Below are 16,174 nucleotides of genomic sequence, written 5' to 3'. Positions count from 1 at the left end.
AGAATAGGTAATTTCACATATTGACATTTCCAGTATCATTTGGGAATTAATAATACTCTATGATTAACACTGCCATAATATTGACACAGCTCAAAAGCACATTCTAAATGCATGGAACCTCACGACAATAGGTTCTTTCCATCTAAACTGGTAGTGGTTGCGGGAGTTTCACATATTGCAGCCACTGTTTCTTTAAAAGTTGGGACAATTGCAACTTGGCCCGTGTTTGGTTTATATCATATCTCATCTACGCAAATTTATGCATATAGTTCATGTTTACAATCACTATTGCTTTACCAAATTTTACAAGTATTATTTCCTTTATGTTAAATAATACAAAGGTATACAGTATATACAATGTTCATGATGTCTGTTCAGAAATTTATTCAGCATTGAAACTTTGTTTTTCATTATTCGGTATCATAGGTCTGACAATGTGTGATGCCGAGCTAAAAGAACGAACACTCATGGCTATTGAAACACTGTTGCAAAATAATAATCGAAGTTTGAAGGACTTCAAGACCATGCCATATCCTAAAGACTATGTCGAAACCTTTACAGGAAATCGACTCCTTTATGATGAACGGCAATACGATGTTCTTGCTCAACAACAACTGTTTGAAAGTCTCTACGCTTCTCTTACAGGTAATTGCATAGTGTGTTATTACATTTTAAAATTCATCAACGTCCTATAATCATTAACAACTCTCTTTGGAAATGTCTGTTTGATTTAGATGAACAAAGGAGCATCTTTGAGGAAATCATGGCTGCTGTAGAGAAGCAAGAAGGAGGAGTTTTTTTTTTATATGGCTACGGTGGCACTGGTAAGACCTTCATGTGGAACACTCTATCAGCAGCACTTAGGTCTAAGAAAAAAATTGTTTTGCCGGTTGCTTCAAGTGGGATTGCAAGTTTGTTGTTACCAGGTGGAAGAACTGCTCATTCTAGATTTAAAATTCCTGTCCCTACTTTGGAAAATTCCATATGCAACATTGAAAAACAAGATCACCTTGCTGAGCTTCTAAAGATGACAGATCTAATCATATGGGATGAGGCTCCTATGGCTAACAAGTTTTGCTTTGAATCACTTGACAAATCCTTGAGAGATATTATGAGTGCGGACACAAATGCATCTAAAAGAGTTTTTGGAGGAAAGGTTGTTGTCTTTGGAGGTGACTTCAGACAAATTCTCCCTGTTATACCGAGAGGTACTAGATCTGATATCATTCATGCAACAATCAATGCGTCTTACATTTGGGATCATTGTAAAGTCTTGAGGCTTACAAAGAACATGCGTTTGCAAGTTGGTCAACCTACTTCTACAAATGATGAGATAAGGAGTTTTTCTGAGTGGATTTTAAAAATTGGAGATGGTACCATGTGCGAGCCAAATGATGGCTATGCTGATATTTGTATTCCAGAAGAGTTCTTAATTTCCAACTTTTCAGATCCGATTAAGGGAATTGTTGAAGATACGTACCCTGATCTCATTCATAACTATCTTGATTCCACCTATCTTCAGAGTCGTGCAATCTTAGCTTCAACAATCGAAGTAGTCGATGATATCAACCAATATATAACAAACCTTCTTCCAGGTATTCAAGTTTTTTTTCCGTTAATAATACCAACTTTTTTAATTTCAAAATATAAACTACTGTTGGACATACATTTTATCTAAATATTCATCTTTTTCAATTGTTGTAGGAGAAGAGAAAGAATACTTTAGCAGTGATTCTATTGATAAATCTGATGCAAATAGCTTTGATGCATATGAGCACGTAACACCCGAGTTCCTAAATGCTCTTAAGACTTCGGGATTGCCTAACCATTCAATTAAGTTAAAAGTTGGTGCCACTATTATGTTAATGCGCAACCTAGACCAATCTGAAGGTTTGTGCAATGGTACCAGGCTAACTGTTACCAGGCTTGCTGCTCATGTCATTGAAGCTAAGATCATTTCTGGAAAAAATGTTGGTAACTTATTTTATATTCCTAGAATGTCTTTGTCCCCTTCACAGTCACCATGGCCATTTAAACTGGTGAGACGCCAATTTCCAATTATTGTTTCCTTTGCCATGACTATTAACAAGTCTCAAGGCCAATCGCTTGACAATGTTGGTTTGTACTTGCCAAAAGAAGTTTTTTGTCATGGGCAATTATATGTGGCTATCTCAAGAGTGAGATCCAAAAAGGGATTAAGGATTCTTATTCATGACAAAGATAAAGAACCTATGCTCTCTACCACCAATGTTGTATTCAAAGAAGTGTTCCATAACATTTGAAGGTATGTTTTTAAAAATATAAACTTATTCTCCCATGACAACAATGCCGAAATAATTTACTTCTTTACTTCCACAGTATATGATTTTTGTGTTTCCGTGCTATTTCAGGTCCATACATCCTACTCATTTTGGATAATCATGTTGCAGCTATGTTTCCCTTTGTATTATTCATTGCTAAATGTTTTGGAGATTCCTTTGCAGTTGTTTCTCGATTAATACATGCAAAAAAATTGTATAAACAATCAACTATCATTCATATGTTGCGACTTTATCAAAACTCATCATATTGGAACAACGTCTTAAGTTCATAAATGTTATTTTTTTTTATGTACAACTATATCATTTGAGGCTTTTTTTTTTTTCGACAAAAAATTAAATTATTACCCGTGCGACAGCACGGGTCTCTTACTAGTTCTAAATAACAATAGTAATGAGAAAATTTCACCAAATAAAAACTTGTTCATTCATAAACCATAATATAACCGTAAACAACAACACACATTAGTTGAACTATATATCTTCAACGCAAATCAAACCATTATCTGATCTTATGATTCATCTAACCCAATAAAACAATTTCTATAATTAAAAATAAATAAAATAAGATTAGAATATTAAAAAAAATAAACAGATAATATTTGAGTTAAAATTTTTATTTATAACATAAATATATTATATTTGCATATATTGTATATTGTTATTATTATTAATAGTATAATAAAAAAAGCCTTATTACTATCATATATAAGAACCGATATAACTATAAGTATGTTATTATTATAAAAAAAATAATAATATCAAAAAGAGAACTTCAACAAAATAAAAAGGAAACTATAATTCAGTATTTAATAATTCAGAGAAAAAAATAATACAGAGAAAAAATCTAGTATTTAATAATTCAATAAGGAAAATCTTGGAATTAAAAAAATAACAACCGCACAAATAACAACCGCACAATAGAAAAAAATAAACGTGAAATAATACATAGAAAAAATCTAGTATTTAATAATTCAATAAGGACAATCTTGAAATTAAAAAAATGATTGAGGTTAAAATAGGGAAAATAAAAAAATTATAATTACTAAATCTTCCCTCCCCTCCAAATCCCTCCAATTTGGAGGGGAGCAAAAAGTGAGCTTTGGAGGGATTTTGCTCCCCTTCCCTCCCCTCCCCTCCCCTCCCCTCCCTTTATAAAAAATGAACCAAACACATATTATTATAAATATCACCTCCCCTCCCCTCCCCTCCCCTCCATCTACTCCCAACCAAACAAACCCTAAGTTTTATGAATGTTGTGTCGCACTGGGTTGTTCACGTGAATGTCGCTTATTTCCTCAATAGTTTGTAAAACGGAAGCGCGTTATGGGCTCATTTGGAGATAAATAGATACAAAGCGACCAACATATCATTCATTTTTTGGATTCTCTTTTTGGTTTTTGGGGTTTCCATGTTACTACTACTTGGCATTTAGCCAAGTTCACTTCTATCCATATTTCTATCAGATGATACCCTAAAATTTTCCCAACCGTACTCAAAGGTGCATTTCTCGTGATTCAACCACATCCATGTTTTCTTACTTTCTTAAATATGTATTCTATGTGGGTTGTCTGCTCTTGTTTGTCTTCATACTTGACAATTATGTCTTCCATGTAAACATCCAACATATCTCTTATATGATCGTTGAATATCTTGTTCATCGTACACTTGTAAGTTGTCCAAACATTTTTAAGACTGAATGACATGACCTTCTAGCAAAAGTTTCTTTCGTCGATCGTGAAAGTTATCTTGCTTTTGTCAAGTGGATCCATGTATTTAGTTGTATCTCAAATAAGCATCCATAAAGAATAAATGTTTAAACTTATATGAGTTGTCAAGGAGTTTGTCTATGTTCGAAAACAGGTCAGAGTCATTTGGTCATGTCTTATTCAAAGTCAAAGTAATAAACGCCTATGGGCCAAATTGAGGGGGTGAATTACTTCGACATATACTCATTTGTGAAAAAGTTAACTACTTTTAGACTTGTCATATCTTTCACAGCCATAAATAATTGGTCCATCCATCAATTGGATGTTGTTTTGAGTTTACCAGAAGGTCCAGTAGGACCAATCTAGTGAAAGCAGTGACTCGTTTAAATCGCTTATATCCTAGGCGTATTGTAACACCCAAGGCCGAAGAGGGGAGTGTCCGCCGAACTCACATCGGAATGAGAGGAATCCTGAGGTTGTACAGGGATGAGACTGCATGGTTGAAGGAAAACTTATTGAAGGTAAAGAAAAACACAAGAAAGGGGGTTTGAATTGGATTTTCAACAAGATTTTTCTTCTTAGGAAAATTGTTCACTATAGTCAATAAGATAGTTAAGAGGGAGAAGAAAAAGAACATGTTTGGTTATCCAGATTCACCTTAGAAAAGGCTATTCCTATCGACCCGCCAAGGAGATTTCGCCCTAGAAAATGACTTAATCCACTAATCTTAAAAGATTACAAACAACCTTTAAGAGTCTAGAAAGACACCTTAGCCCTCTCAAGTATACAGACTAACAACTTAGTCACTTGAGGAATACAAATCTCAACATATTTACAAATGGTAATGTTTACAAGATATTGCTTCTAAAAAAGCAGATTGAAACATCAACTCTTAAGCTCAAATGTTAACACAATCTAATGAGCAACAAATCTTGTGTTCTAGAGATTCTTAGAAGCTAGATTTCCCACAATGGAGTGTTTAGTACAGTTTCTCTAAGATATTTCTTTCTCTTTTTCTTTTTGAAGTTCTTCTGCTGAGTTTGAAAATAAAGCTTTACAGCATTTTTATTCTTCGTGAATTAGCAGTTTCTTCAAAGGATGGTGTCTTATATATATATATATATATATATATATATATATATATATATATATATATAGTCCCGTGAAAAATATGATCGTTGAGAGAGCACAACATGTAGCTTTCCTTGATGTAACGACTCCAAAAAATTGTGGGGAACAAAGAGCAAGGCAGAATCGTACAATACATCTTACAATAGTGGAAATAGTGATATAGTGTTGTATCATGTTGCTCCTATTGCAAGTTTCTGATCATTCTTCTTTTTTAGATATACAGAGATCATGTAACATAGACTTTCCAAGAGAAAAATATTCTTCAGAGCTAGAAATAAGTCTTCAAAGTTGAAAGCAGCAGCCTATCTAAACGACGCATTCTGAATTCTGAGTTTGAAGAGTAACTTAACTTCAGAACGTTTGTAAATCCTTTTTATAATGAGTCATTCTACATTCTTCAGAACTGCTGATGTCACTTCAAAATTGAGATAAATAGTTCTTCTTATGTGTGATGACGCTGATTTTGATGATTTTCTGGACAACAATCCTAATCAACTAAAATAGTGAATATGCACTCTTAAGAAACTATTAGAGTACAAAGTTGTTGCATAAAAAAATATATGTATTGTTATCATCTTAACTTAAAGATTGGATGCATAACCAAATTTTGTTCTAACACTTATGAGGATTGATTGGTATTACCTATACCAACAAGATATGTTTTCTTTTCGGTAGCCTAACAAATAAGAACTTCATAGTTAAGGAGGCTTGACTTGGAGTAGTATTTGGATGGGTGACCTTCTAAGAAGTTTATCGGGAAGCGTGTGAGTGAGGACAAAGCATACTAAAAATACTCGTATTTGTTTGTGGGGTAAGTCGGTACTCCAGAAAACATTCTGAGGCATTACACGTACTACCATAGGGAAGAGCATATGATATCCAGGGCCAATATACATCTAACGAATCCTCGTGTTCATATGTTAAAGATAGTGGGATGTTACAATTGTTCCTCTATATAAATGTAAAGCATGTCATTCTGAGGTACATAATTTCAAATTCAAATGTCATCCATTCATCTCACTCACATACTTACTTGAATGTTGGAGTGCTAACCTTGGAGGTATGCCCCTCCTTCACCGCACCATAAGTTCAAGTCCTTTATTACGCATCACAGCCATCATTCTTTGATTAATTCCAGTTCCATAACAGAACAGTGGTGCCGCCTGTGGGAATTGACTTCTGATTCCCGTGTTTTCCCCGATCAAACATTCTCACTTTTGACCCATGGATTCGAAGATCTCCCAACCTATAAAATTAGAGTTCTTGAGATCGAACATTGGATCCACTATCCTCAAACTATTTTGGTAGCAGATGAACTTTGATTTTTTAGAATTTCCAAATCATTGATCTCTAAATCTTCCAACGATGGTTGGATCTAAATCCACTTGCTCATCCGCTCTATGCAAAGCAAGTGTTGCTGCAGTCGTCGTTTAAGGTGCGAGAAATCAGCCGCCTGCTCCTCAAGGCAATGTGGATCAAGTTGTTATAAACACTCGTTGCATCCAAATCTACTCCAACTTCTTCATATCGCAAGATTTGCTCTACAAATCCAACAAGACGAGCCTTCACTTTGGCCTCTAGTACCACCACAAGCCTCAAGGCCATAAGCATTGTCTAATTTTGATTTGTTGCAAGCTAACCTCAAAGTATAAGACCCTAATGAGTTTCTAAACAGTATGTATAACATAGTTCGACAATAAAACTTGCATGCGATAGAAAAAGATTGCTTCATACGAAAGAAAGATTACACAGTGTGTCTCCGAATGGGAACACCATGCAAAAAGTTGTTTCCAAGAGAAGTCAAATTATCGTTCCTGAGTCGGCCGCGTCACGTAGAGATGAAACTCCAAGTAAGCCATGTTCCTCTTCAAGAACATGTGGAGAAAATGCCAATGAAGAATATGCAAAGGCATCCTCCTTGCGACCGCATTTTATCCAGCCAATTACCAAAGTCAGTAAAGAAACATCCCAAACTGAAGAAGCACGACGGGAAACGAGATTCCAATTAGCACGAGCAATTCGTTGATGAACATTTGAACTACTTCCGCGCTGATAAAGCTGCCAAAGTGTAAATTATTTTTACTATTTGCATATTTTTATTGAGTTTTTTTATTCAATTAATCTTGTAGTCATTGCTTTGTATGTGTTGACGAGATCATATATCGAACCTACAATTGTAAGGATTCCTGATCCTAAATCTGTAATTCTGAACTCGATTAACCATTCGACTTAGTAATTGATTAGGAATAAGAAATTATAAGTTATAACTAGAGATTCAACGATTTAATTTGCCTGTTTTAATTTTGAATTGAACTAAAGAATTAGAGATTTGTAGTGTAAAATAGTGAGTTAGACTCCTAGAGATTTGGTATAACAACTTGTTTAATCCGTCATAATTTCTGAGTAATAAACTTATGAAAAATAGATGTTTGCATCAACAATGACATACATGGGGTTTGAAACAAAGGCTTATCGCCTTTAATCTGGTAAATTTTCCAATATTTTATTCACACATTTTATATTAATTCAAACCTTGAAAACTCCCAATTTTATTACTATAGCACTCTAATTGTTTTGTTAAAATAAAACAATTTTTGTGGATACGAATATTTTTTATTTCTCGCAACGAGATTTAGTATACTTGCTAAATATCTATCAAGTTTTTGGCGTCGTTGTCAGGGATTGCTGAATTATTTCAACAAGGTATTTTTGTGTTGTGCTTTTCATTTTTAAATTTATGTTTTTTTTTATTTTATTTCTACTCTTATTCAGTTTTTGTTTGGTGTTGTGCTACTAAGATATTTTATGAATGTTAATGTGAGGTTCAGGCTCGACATTGATACCGTTTGATACAGAAATTGATAAGATGGCAGGAGTAAATCGGAGAGCACCTAAAGCAAAACAGATAGCCAAAGAGAAACTAGAAGAAGAGAAAACATTTATTTCTTCTAATAACAAAAGCGATCAAGAGAAACAAAACATGGTTGTTCCATCAAGAGAAACAATAGGAGACTATTGCATGAGAACTGACGATGGACAAATTTCTTTAGGATTTCAACCTGATAACTTTATTACTTTTGGTATTAGAGTTATGTACTTTTGGGTTTGAGAGATAACTCGTTCGATGGACAGGCTATCAGAGACTCATGGGAGCATCTGGCTTGCTTTTATGAAACAAGTTCGATGTGCAAACTTGAGGAAGTAACCGGTGATCATATCAAATTGAGTTTGTTTGGATTTTTAAATATGTCTAACCTAATATGTCCGTAAATAGACTAGGCTATAGATCTATGTAGGTCGGTCTAACATACTCTCTTCCCTAACCACAAAGCAAGTGTATTACACTTGTGATGTATCACATTATTTAATATAACCAAATTTTTATTGGGTGAAATACGAGTGAATATGATAGTTCTAGGCCCACACGGATTAAACTCAGGCCCAAATGGTTACAAGACTTTGTTACAAATTGATAGTTTAATTTTATTATGTCTTCTTTATAATTTTAATTGTTGTTGGGCCAGGCCCATCTGTAATGATCCATTAGGTCAAGAACTCCTTCTTGTATTTAATGGGTAAATTGTTATTGAATGAAGTAGAGAAATTAACACAACTTTATTTCCTTTTATTTTCTTATGCAAAAGTAGTTTTGTTTCTATCCTTTGAAGAACCCTAGATCTAGAGATTAATAGTTGCTGAATTCACTCTATCAAATTGGTGCTTTCATCTTGAATCCATGGCACCACCCAATCCTAAAGAAATTGTTGAGGAAGCTGTCCAAACAGCCCACCATCACCTTGATAATGCTATGCAAGAAACTCAAAACCAAATGGATGAGAGGTTTCTCAAAACTCATACTGAAATGGACCAGCTACACACTCATATGGACAAAGAAAAACAAATATCTGAAGCTAGGTATGAAAACATCATCTCCTTGCTCACAAAGTTAGCCTCTCAAGTTGATAAACAACCTTCTGGTGCTGTTTCCGGCAGCGGCACTGTTCATGGCAGCGGTACTGTTCACGGCAGATTTGTGCCAACACCTACTGTAGCGTCCGCAGCTACTGTTCACAGCGGAACTGTTCATTCCGCCAGCTCATCAGGTACTGTTTTAAACCCTACTCTTGTGTCCACTCATACCTTTTCCGCACCTCATTCATCTCCTACTTCCATAAGAACACCTATACCCTCATCCTTATATACTACCAGCACCCATACCACATTGCCTCCCCCACTTTCAACCCCCTTCCAATCCAACCTACCTTCCCCATATCATAGACTGTTTTCCACCCAATCCTACATGGATCCCCCATTTTACCCTTCTACTTCTATTTTTAATACCATCCCTTCTTTTCCCAACCCCCAAATTTCCCATATACCATATCCCCAACAGCCCCAAAACCCTTCTATCCCCTCTTTCCGTACCCCAAAGTTAGAGCTTGCAATGTTTGATGGATCAAACCCATTGGAATGGCTATTCCAAGCCGATCAATTTTTTACATTCTATAATTTACCGGCATAAAATCGTTTAGCTATGATGTCATTCTATATGAAGGGAGAGGCATTGGCTTGGTTTAAATGGATGCACCAAAATCATGAACTAATTAATTGGCCTACTTTTACTAAAGCTTTGGAACTAAGATTTGGGCCTTCTACCTATGCTAATCACCAAGCTGAGTTATTCAAACTCAAACAAACTCATTCAGTTGTAGAATATCAAGCCCAATTTGAAAAGTTAGGCGATCAAGTGGTTGGCCTTTCTCGAGAAGCTATTCTTAATTGTTTTATTTCGGGCTTAAATCCGGATATTCAAAATGAATTAGCAATTCACAAACCAACTTCCATCTCTCAAGCAATTAGGCTTGCAAAACTTATTGAATCAAAAATTCGTGAGGCCAAGCCTAAATTTCAGAAATCCTTTCCCCCCTACACCCCCAAATCCACAACCCAAACCACTACTATTTCTGCCCCACCAGCAACCAAACCTTTTCCACCAGCCCAGCCCCCCAAGTTACCTATCCGAAAACTCTCAAGTGCTCAATTGCAAGAACGCAACGCTCAAGGCTTATGTTTCAATTGCGACGAAAAGTTTATTCCCGGCCACAAGTGCACCAATGGTAAATTTTTGTTACTCATCGAAGATGACGAATTGCCTACATTAGAACCAGCAGCTGAGTGTAATAATTTGGATAAACCTAAACCGGAGGACACGTATTTTCAACTTTCTCCTCAAGCTGCCAATGGGAAATTTTCCCCTAAGACTTTGAAATTCCAAGGTTCCATTAATGGTCTATCAGTGGCTGTTTTGATTGATACAGGTAGTACACATAATATCTTACAACCGCGAATTGCTCACCACCTTAAACTTCACACTCAGCCTATCCCCAACTTCTCGGTAATGGTGGGAAATGGATCAAGATTATCATGTTCAGGAATTTGTCCAAAGGTACCTATCAAACTCCAAAATAATTCATTTTCAATCCCTTTTCACTTATTTCCTATAGAAGGGGCAGACGTGGTACTTGGAATGGAATGGCTAAGGACTTTGGGCCCACTCATGGCTGACTTCTCAATACCTAAAATCTCTTTCACTCATAACAACAACGACATAACCATCACCGGCGATTGAAACACCCTCATATCCCCATCATCTTACAACAATGTTTGTCATCTCTTACAAACAGATTCCATTGCCTCACTACACCTTTTACTTTACCACCCTTATGAAGACCTTGACACAACTAAAACCGTTTCATATTCCAATTTCCTTGACCCACTTCCACAAACAAACCTTCCACACCAAATAATCTCCATCCTCAAAAACTATTCTACCATATTTAACCATCCTAAAGGCCTTCCCCCACGCCGCCCACATGACCACCAAATTCCCATTATTCCCAACACTGCACCAATAAATGTCAAACCTTATCGGTATCCGCACTCTCAAAAGGACGCTATGACCTCTATCATTCAGGAAATGCTGGCAGAAGGAATTATTAAACCAAGTAACAGCCCCTATTCTTCTCCTGTGTTATTGGTTCGAAAAAAAGATGGTTCATGGCGATTCTGCGTGGATTATAGAGCCCTAAATGCAGTTACTGTGCGTGATGTAACACCCCGAATTTAATTAAATTGGTTAATTAAATTATTGAAGGATTTAAATATTTGATTTAGTCGAATTTGGATTGTCGGTGTTATTTAAGGGCGTATTTTGAATTATATAAATTGAAGTCGGATAGTCAGGAAATAATATTAAGAATAATATTATTTATAAGTCGGAATTATTATATTGAAGAAATTATTATAAGTGATATAATTGATTATTTGAGTTATATCTCTTATTGGGCCTAAATTGATTTTTGGAGGATATTAAATTAAGAGAGGATTTAAGCACTAAGCCCAATTGGTTTTATATTAAGGTTTTAGAGATTTTAGAAAGGGGGAGTTGTCACAATGAAGAAACAAGAATAGAGGAGAAAGATTCAAGACTATGGAGAAGAAGAAGAAGCTTGAAGATTTTTCATCCATGGTGTCAAGTAAAGATGCAATTAGAGACCCATTGAGTTGCTTCCATTGATAAGGTAAGAGTGGGGTTCTCTTCCTATAATGGGGCTTATGAAACCTTGTATGTTGGGGATTAGGGATTTAAATTGTTGCTATTATTTGTGTTAATCAATTGCTTGAAGTAATTTTGCGGTTAAGTTATTTGAATGCTGTGTTCCTAAATCTCTATGGGTAAAGGAAATTTTATGTTGAAACTGTGCTGAAAAAGTTGGAAAACGAAATTGAAATATATATAAAAGATGCCCTCCCATTGTGGTATAATGCTCCCTCTCATTTAAATATGTCTTGAATTAATTGAGGGCAATCATATCATTAGTTATTGTATTTGGATATTGTATATGCTGTTTATGTTTTAGGGGTGTGACTGCGGTAATTCAAATGAACTGTGAGGTTTATATGATATAGTGCAGCTCTAACTGTGATATTATCTTTGTTTGTTCCAGTATGGTTTGTTGACTATTATTGTTTGTTTTATTCTAAGTTATAATGTTATTAAGTGTTTATAATGCTCACAGTAGATTGTGTTGGATGCTATGATCAATGTTTTAATTATTTTTGTATTAAGTACAATAATACAATATACAAGTTGAGTCTATGATCATTAACGTAGAAAGTTTTTGTATATTGTGTTAGAATTGGCACACTTGTGCCATTGAACAACTTGACACAAAATCTTATTTAAAAACACTCCCGTTCGACCGCAATAGCGGAATTAAACGGTATAATTAGTTGTCCGGAATTTGATGAAAATTTACGTGGTAGCTAAGTTTAATTAGTAGATCAACGTGGTGGTGTTATATTGTTGAAATTGTGATATTTTACGAATCGACCGAAATTGTGTTTGATTTAAATATTCTTTATAAATAAATTATAATAATTTAATAGAATTGTCGATAGAGTTGTTAGAGTTGTCAATAGAGTTGTTAGAGTTGACAATAAGTTGTTAGAGTTGTTTTGGGTTATTAAGAGTCATACTTTTATTTGTTTAGTGTAATTTTGACATGTTTAAAGTTGTTAGTGTATGATGTCGGTGTTTTCTTTTTCGTTGAAACTTTAACAATTCATATCTTTTGAACCGTAACTTCGTTTGAGTCTCCGTTCGAGGCGTTAGAAAGCTAGCGCGATATTCTTTTTAATAAAAATGGTCTTAAGCAATAGAATGCTAGAAATTTGAAATGGAGTAGAAATAAAAGTGAATTAAATTAATATAGTGTGATTATTAATCGGTTGATTAAATTAATAGTTGAATTAATTTTCAATGTGTTTAATTGATTGGAATACAATTTGGAATTAGATCAACTATTTGGTTTGTCGGTAAATTACGATATTTTGAGAATTTATCCGTGTATGTTGAGAAATATATATTATTATGTCAATGATGTTGTTTTGATATTGATTCTCTGTGGGTAGTTGGATAGCATTAATTTTAATGATTAATTGCTTGATTTTAAATGTGTATGTTCATATATAATTGGCAAAATGAGAATTAACATGAGATAGTATGGTTACTAGTGTTAATTGGATTTTGTGAATCGTAATTGATTAATTGACCTTTTATATGTGAATGATATGTATGTGTTGTGAATGTTGTGTACAATTGGTGGATAATTCATCGAGTTGAATTATTGTGATATGCTAAATATTAAGATGGTAGAGATGATCTTAATTGCATATGTATGTCAACATTGTACATGCATTCATGTCATGGTGTGCCTTGAAACAAAGGTGGTTTGCTTTGAAACAAAAGCGGGGCTTGAATTCTAGAGTGAATTCGGAAAGGGGTAAACTATATGTTTACATTTGGTGGCTTTGATCTTGTCCGGATCTGAAGCGTGGCTAGATTCTATATGAATCGGAAGCGGTGGAACTTTGGGTCCACATTGGGTACCACATGCATAGAGTCACATGTCTTGCATTGAGTCACATTGAGGTTAGGTGATGTTTGAATATATGCATTTATGTGATTGTCATGTGTACATGAGATGTGATAATTGAAATTGGTGATGTTTTGATATATAATTGGTTAAACGTGTGAATATGTGATAATGATGGATTGTGTATATATTTGGGATAATAGTATTGAATCTTTGAGTATTATACTATTGAATTTTGTGCTTACTTGAATATGTGAAATTTATTAGATGATACTATTTACATGATTATGACTTGTTGTGTGATGAAAAGTATGTGAGATTAATGAACTGTAGAAGTATGATGTGTATAGTAGCTATTGATACTTGTGATGTGATGATTTTATATGTCTGAATCCTAGCATGCAATTTATCATATGCCCACTTATATGATTTGATATCTCACCCTTTTCTCTTGTTTCGCCGTTGCCTTTATATTGGCAACGTGCAGGTATTCAAGTATGAAGATTTAGTTGTCGTTACTCGAGTCGGTTGTCGCTCTGATACGTAGCACTCTGGGGGGAACGATTTATATTATTATTGATGTTGCTATTTAATTGTTTCATTTTGGTTGGACAAAATGTTAAGTTAACTGAAGATATTTTATTGAATACATTCTTAAGTGATTCCGCTGTGTTTTAATAAAATAAGTTATTCTATTTCAAAGGTGCTATGTATCCGCTTTATGGGACGAGGTGATTTGTTTTGTTTAATTATGTGACGCCTCATTTGTTTATTGAGAAATTTTGAAAACTCTGATTTTTTTTATATATAATTTCCGGGTAGAAATGGGGTGTTACATTAGTGGTATCAGAGCCTGGTTGGTCCGTCTGGCCAAGTTGTCGAGTCTGTTGAGTTGTGCGACAATTGAATGGTGTCAGTGTTTTAGTCTTTAGTACATGACACGTGTGTGAAACAGTGTCCGTACTTGTTTGTTTTGTTGCAGGAATTGGTTTGTTTCCAAGTGGGGGAGAAGTTTTACTTCTCGATGATGTTTTTGTTGTAAAAGATGGTCCAGTATGCTGTCGACAAGCGACGATGCAAATGTTGTTGAGAGTTTTGGATGTCACCCGGATTCGGAAACGACGTGAAGTTAAGAATTATTTTGGAAGCCAGAATTTAGAAAGTGGCAATGTTCAGCACGGTTGAGGACAGTGAAGTTGTCGGTGCGTTTAACCTTTGTGTCTGATGCCGGTGTTTGACAAGTGTTAAAGTGATGAGGTTGCGGTAGACTTTATGATAGATTCGCATAAGTGATTAACGGACGTAGTCGATGTGTGAAGTGTTGTGAATCGCGAACCCTAGTTGGAACTCGAGAATGCGCGTAGCTTGAGTTTCGGATATCTGATTTGAACTCTGTTTGAAGCGTCAGAAAGATAACGAGATGAAATGTATTATAAGAATGATTGTCGCAGCCGTAATAGATTTGAGTTTGACGTGATGATGTTGGGATAGGGTGCAGTTGTTGTCGAAGTTATTTGAGGAGTTTGGGAGATAACATAAAAATTGTCGATGCTTGACGTCGATGTTTGCAATTTGGATAACGTCAGAGATTCGTATCTTGAGTTTCGAGTATCAATTGGACGTACCGTTTGAACCTACAAAGAGGTGAAGTTGTATTCTACCTTTATGGAAATGTGTAAGCCTGTTGAATAAGAATGGTTGTTATCGCAAATGTCTGAAGTGAAGTTAAGCAGAACTTGTTGTTGATGATTAAAATGAGAAGACGAGATGTTGGTATTAAAGATGTTTGACGATTGTGTGTTGCTAAGTAATTGTGAATCAGATTTGGTATTATGTTTGGACGTCGGTGTCTCATCGACAAGATCGATTGAGTAAGAAGTTATAGGAATTGTGAAAATCCAAAGTGAATTATTGGATTATGTCATGTTATTGGATTTAAGTGGAAATTCAAAAAAAAAAAACGCTCTTATGATGTAACAACGATTTATACTCCACTATGGTTGTCGGATACTAGTTGACAAATTGGAGAACTGATCACCCTCAATCTATTGTTAATGGTAAACGAAAATCGTGTTGGATGTTATAGATTTGTCTTGTTGTCCTAATAGGGTGGAAAGGATTTTTATATTTTTATCGTGAAGTTAGTCGCTCATCAGTTGGCGTAGCTTGGTAAGAGGAATCACTGAGTAAGAATTAGATGAGATTAACAATCGGTGTGGTACGTTTTATGCAAGCGAGTGTCGCAAAGTGAAAGATTGGAAATATCAAGTGAACAACGATGTGAGGATGAGTAATGAGGAAAGTCTGTATTGGATTGAGAATTGTGAACCATATAAGTTGACAGAATTATTATTTTTTTTAGGATAGTGATTTAAAAGAGAATTATCAGAGTTGAGCAACGGAAGCTTATGTGACACGGTTATTGTAAGACTTGAGGGAGTATGAAACTATATGCCAGAAGTCGGTAAAGATGAGTTATTTTGATGTTTGGATTGATGGACTGTTGGAATAAGTGTGATACGCCAGGAATACTGCATTAAGTCGTTGATTATTGCAAAACTGGTAAGAACTATAATGT

General features: G+C 35.0%; 1 protein-coding gene across 1 annotated transcript; it reads left to right on the top strand.

Moving 5' to 3' along the window:
- Nucleotides 1-434: 434 nt before the first annotated feature.
- On the top strand, nt 435-2,282 carry LOC131605635 (uncharacterized). Its single transcript, XM_058877970.1, has 4 exons — nt 435-645; nt 735-1,290; nt 1,360-1,595; nt 1,705-2,282. Exons 1-4 carry the CDS (start codon nt 435-437, stop codon nt 2,280-2,282), a joined length of 1,581 nt encoding a protein of 526 aa, XP_058733953.1.
- Nucleotides 2,283-16,174: the final 13,892 nt, after the last annotated feature.

Source organism: Vicia villosa, linkage group LG5 (assembly GCF_029867415.1).
Source record: "Vicia villosa cultivar HV-30 ecotype Madison, WI linkage group LG5, Vvil1.0, whole genome shotgun sequence".
Classification (NCBI taxonomy): Eukaryota; Viridiplantae; Streptophyta; class Magnoliopsida; order Fabales; family Fabaceae; genus Vicia; species Vicia villosa.
This window is presented reverse-complemented; position numbering and strand designations above follow the sequence as displayed.